This window comes from Populus euphratica, unplaced genomic scaffold, assembly GCF_000495115.2.
Source record: "Populus euphratica unplaced genomic scaffold, PopEup_1.0 scaffold2.1, whole genome shotgun sequence".
NCBI classification, from domain to species: Eukaryota; Viridiplantae; Streptophyta; class Magnoliopsida; order Malpighiales; family Salicaceae; genus Populus; species Populus euphratica.
The window spans coordinates 6,404,894-6,408,992 of record NW_011499846.1 but is presented as its reverse complement, the minus strand read 5'-3'; the positions used below and the strand labels follow the sequence as shown (position 1 = coordinate 6,408,992).

General features: G+C 35.0%; 1 protein-coding gene across 2 annotated transcripts; it reads left to right on the top strand.

The window, feature by feature from the left end:
- Positions 1-1,844: 1,844 nt before the first annotated feature.
- LOC105135834 (NAC domain-containing protein 43-like) lies at positions 1,845-3,568 on the top strand. 2 transcript variants are annotated; one of them, XM_011040904.1, is made up of 3 exons: positions 1,845-2,161; positions 2,355-2,635; positions 2,744-3,568. In XM_011040904.1, exons 1-3 carry the CDS (start codon positions 1,978-1,980, stop codon positions 3,413-3,415), a joined length of 1,137 nt encoding a protein of 378 aa, XP_011039206.1. In that variant the 5' UTR covers positions 1,845-1,977; the 3' UTR covers positions 3,416-3,568. The 2 variants fall into 2 exon arrangements, with proteins under 2 accessions (XP_011039206.1, XP_011039213.1); XM_011040911.1 differs by having other exon boundaries at positions 1,847-2,161; positions 2,355-2,623.
- Positions 3,569-4,099: the final 531 nt, after the last annotated feature.

Below are 4,099 nucleotides of genomic sequence, written 5' to 3'. Positions count from 1 at the left end.
CAAGAGATATTATTTTCACTTAATCAAATCGAGACCGAATCTAAAAGGAAACCAATGAGTTCATGAAAAAAACCAAAATTAAAAGGGAAAAAGAATACATTGCTTAAGATACCGAGGGAAGAGTACTCACTTCTTAAAAAACTCCTACAATTTGTCTTTTATTGTACCATATGTATACGCTCCTACATATAAGTCAGATTAATTTTTATAATATAATAAAATATCTCAATATAGCTAATGTATTTTCCAATAGAAAAACAAATCATGCCAGGATTCATTCAATATAACTAATTAAATTTTATAGATTTAAATATAAATTTATCGACAATTAAAAGCATATTTTAATTGAAAATAAATCTCAAGGCATCCTTTCTTTTTAATATTAAGATGGAAATATATTGAATTAACTGGATCAATATGAATTAACTTATCAAATTTATAACCCGGATCATAAAATCAAGACAACCTCATAAAAAATAAAATAAAATAAAATATAAAATTCAATTCTCAATTAACACAATATTAAAAGTTAAAATTAAAAAAAAATTGATTAAAAAAATAACTTGAATCAATTTGCATTAATTTATCAAATCTACAACCTGGGTTATATGACTAAAATAATCTTATTAAAATAAATTATAAAATATAACTTTTAATTAACTTAATATTGAAGAGTGAATTAAGAAAAAAATTTAATTAAATATAAAAAAATAACATGAATTAACCTGAATTAATCTGTGTAATTTGTGGCTTGAATAACAAGATCATGATAACCTCATAGAAAATAAATTAGAAAAATTATTAATCTTAATTTCAAATCAATCATCTATTAAAAAATTAAAATTGGAGAAGAATTTAATAAAAAAATAAAATAAAAACTAAAATCAGCTAAACTAACAACTGAACGAAAACATCCGACATTAAAAAAAAATCAAATTAAAAAAAAAACATTATTTACTTAAATAGTATTTTATGACAAGAAAAACGTGAATTTTCCTCTCTATTAGCTGTGGTTAGCGGAGTATATCCGAAAGAATTCTTAATTTTACCGTGTAAGTTGACAGGTTGTTCCAGCTGGTCATGTATTTTTCATTAACTAGGATTTCATATATTATTTCATAATTAAATTCTTGGTCGTGTATTCAATGATCACATGGAAGGTTGATTTAATTTTGATAGATTAAATGATTTGATTAAAAAGTAATTCATGTTCTCAATGAATTGCAACTCAGTTCCCATTAATATCTCTCCTGCTTTAAAAAATGTAGAATTTAAACCTCTTTCATATTCATACCCAAGTAAAGTTGCCGTTTAGTCATGACAATATTATCTTGTGTTTTTCCATCAATATACAGCGCTCGTGTCCACTCCTGTCATCCTATAGCATCTCCTTCTTTGTCTTGAACGCGGCACGATAACACGTTGCCGACCCCATCATTTCTTTCTTGTTGCGGTGGTTGCACAAGCGAAACGAAAGGGCAGAGGGAGACCCACCCATCATCTTTTTCTCGTTGTGGTGGTTGCGCAAGTAGAAAGAGAGACAGAGAGAAGAGAGAGATTGTTCAAGAGAGGTGCTTTTCTATGGAGATTTTAAGGTCGAGTGTCATAGTTGCGATGGGGGCGTGCCCCCTGTAGTCGAGTTGCCAGCAGCAACGTCCATGTGGGACCTAAATCCGATACCCTACTCATGGACCCACTTTGAATTTCCAAAAAAAAATCCCGGCCCCTTTCCAGATCGAGGTAGGTGGGTCGCTCTTCTCGGACGCATAGTGGACTGAACCCCACTTGAAGACCATTGCTCTAGTCACCCTGAAAACAGAAATTAATTTTCTCGTGTATCTTTGGCCGTTTATGTCCTGCCGCACATATATAAAGTCCTCCATAGGTGCCCATTTTGATACACCACCATTATTGCAGTTACTCCACCACTATCTCTTTTCCTAAGTATATTTTTTCCTAATCCACTCTCCCTTGCGAATGACAGAAAACATGAGTATATCTGTTAATGGTCAATCCCAGGTCCCTCCTGGATTTCGATTTCACCCCACAGAAGAAGAGCTTTTGCATTTCTACTTGAGGAAGAAGGTCTCGTTTGAGAGGATTGACTTAGACGTGATCCGGGATGTTGATCTTAATAAGCTTGAACCGTGGGATATACAAGGTGCTTAATTATATCTAGTGTGTGCTTCTATAGTATTCCTTATGATTTCTTTCTACTTAAATCGTTAAAGAAATCTTAATTATAACTTTATCCTCTTCAAGTTCCATGTATATATTCTTACATCCTCTTCAAATTAATGATATTTGATGTGTTCCGAAGTGATGTTAATGTGGATTCGATCGGTTTCTTGCAGAGAGATGCAAAATAGGAACCACCCCACAAAATGATTGGTACTTCTTTAGCCACAAGGACAAGAAATATCCAACTGGTACGCGCACCAATCGGGCAACTGCTGCTGGGTTTTGGAAGGCTACTGGCCGTGACAAGGTGATATACAGCACTGGCAAGCGGATTGGAATGAGAAAGACTCTAGTCTTCTACAAAGGCCGAGCCCCACATGGACAAAAATCCGATTGGATTATGCATGAATATAGGCTGGACGATAGCACCAGTGATACCAGTGTAATTAAGCAGGTTTAACCTTGATATCTAGTAATACTGGTTTTGTAGTCAAGTTGTTAATAGCGAGTCATTGATCATGTTTGCATTATATTTGTGATCATAATTTTTTCTTATGTCTAGGTCTCCAATGTTATGGAAGAGGAGGCGGCACAGGAAGAGGGATGGGTGGTTTGCCGTATCTTCAAGAAGAAAAACCTCAACAAAACCCTGGACACACCTTTTAGTTCATCACCCATCAGTGCAGATACAAGGAACCAGATGTTAAGTTCCTGCGATGAAGACACTATAGATCAGACATTTCATTATATGGGAAGGACTTGCAAAGAAGAAAATGTAGCAGACAATAGTGCTAGATATCTCAACTATGTCCACCATGATGGATTCATGAAGCTTCCAAGCCTAGAGAGTCCAAACTCTATCAGTAGCCAAAATTGCTACCAACCCATGATCACAGAGAGTGAAGGTTCAATAACTAACCAGATGAGTTGCCCCTTGGACCCTGGCCTTGACAACTGGGCAACCCTTGATCGTCTATTTGCTTATCAGCTTAATGGCCAGACTGAAACCTCTAGGCAATTATCCTGCTTCCCCATTGACCCAACCATGACTTATTGCACCCCTACTGATCTTCATCATGATCTCCGATTGCCAAACTTACGATCATCATTTCCGTTACCATCAAACAGATCTTATCATGGAACTCAAGATTATAACAACGAGATAGACCTCTGGAATTTTACCACTAGATCTTCCCCCGACACACTATGCCACTTGTCAAACACAGGTGCATAACAGAATTACCCTACAAATAATCATTCTGTAGTTCTTAAAAGTCAGAATAGTTTTATGATGACAGCAGTTTTATGTGTATGGTAATAATGCAAGTAATGTATAGCATGTAGTAATATTAATAAATAAATAAAAGTGAAGGGTTCTTGGATGCGATGACACTGTCAACCATTATCTTTACTTAATCAAGATGTCTACCATTTTTTAATTTGTTTTTCTAGAAACCTGGCTAGCCTACTGTGACAGTGGTATGATAATACCTTTCTAACTGCATTAATAATTCTACCTTTTTATTCTTCTATAACATGATCAAGATTTTATCCCAAAAAGAAAAAAACAAATGATCAAGATGGTCATGTGGGTAATTATCTTTGAGTTGAGTCACATGGTTTGTCGGTTTGTTTGAGGTGCAGCTTAAGGGCTTATTCGGTCCATGTAATATCATGAAAAAAAGGTAGTAGGACATAGCCGTTGCGCCAACCAAGGGCTACCCCGATTGATTTTGGAGAGATTCTTTCTAATCGCTGCTTTTAAAGGCAATCCATCAAGTCAAAGAAACGTGATTTTTTTATCTGTATCTCGTGATCAGGAGAGAAAAGTGGAAGTGTTAGTATTTTTTTTTGCCATTCAGCATAACACAGATCATTGAGAGATAGGTATGCATGAATAGTAATAGATGGTAACCAT

Excerpts from the sequence above, each read along its gene's own strand:
- LOC105135834 (XM_011040904.1), top strand. The coding sequence starts at position 1,978 with ATGACAGAAAACATGAGTATATCTGTTAATGGTCAATCCCAGGTCCCT. Across the intron at positions 2,162-2,354 it reads TGAACCGTGGGATATACAAG|AGAGATGCAAAATAGGAACC; the intron begins GTGCTTAATTAT and ends GGTTTCTTGCAG. Across the intron at positions 2,636-2,743 it reads ATACCAGTGTAATTAAGCAG|GTCTCCAATGTTATGGAAGA; the intron begins GTTTAACCTTGA and ends TCTTATGTCTAG.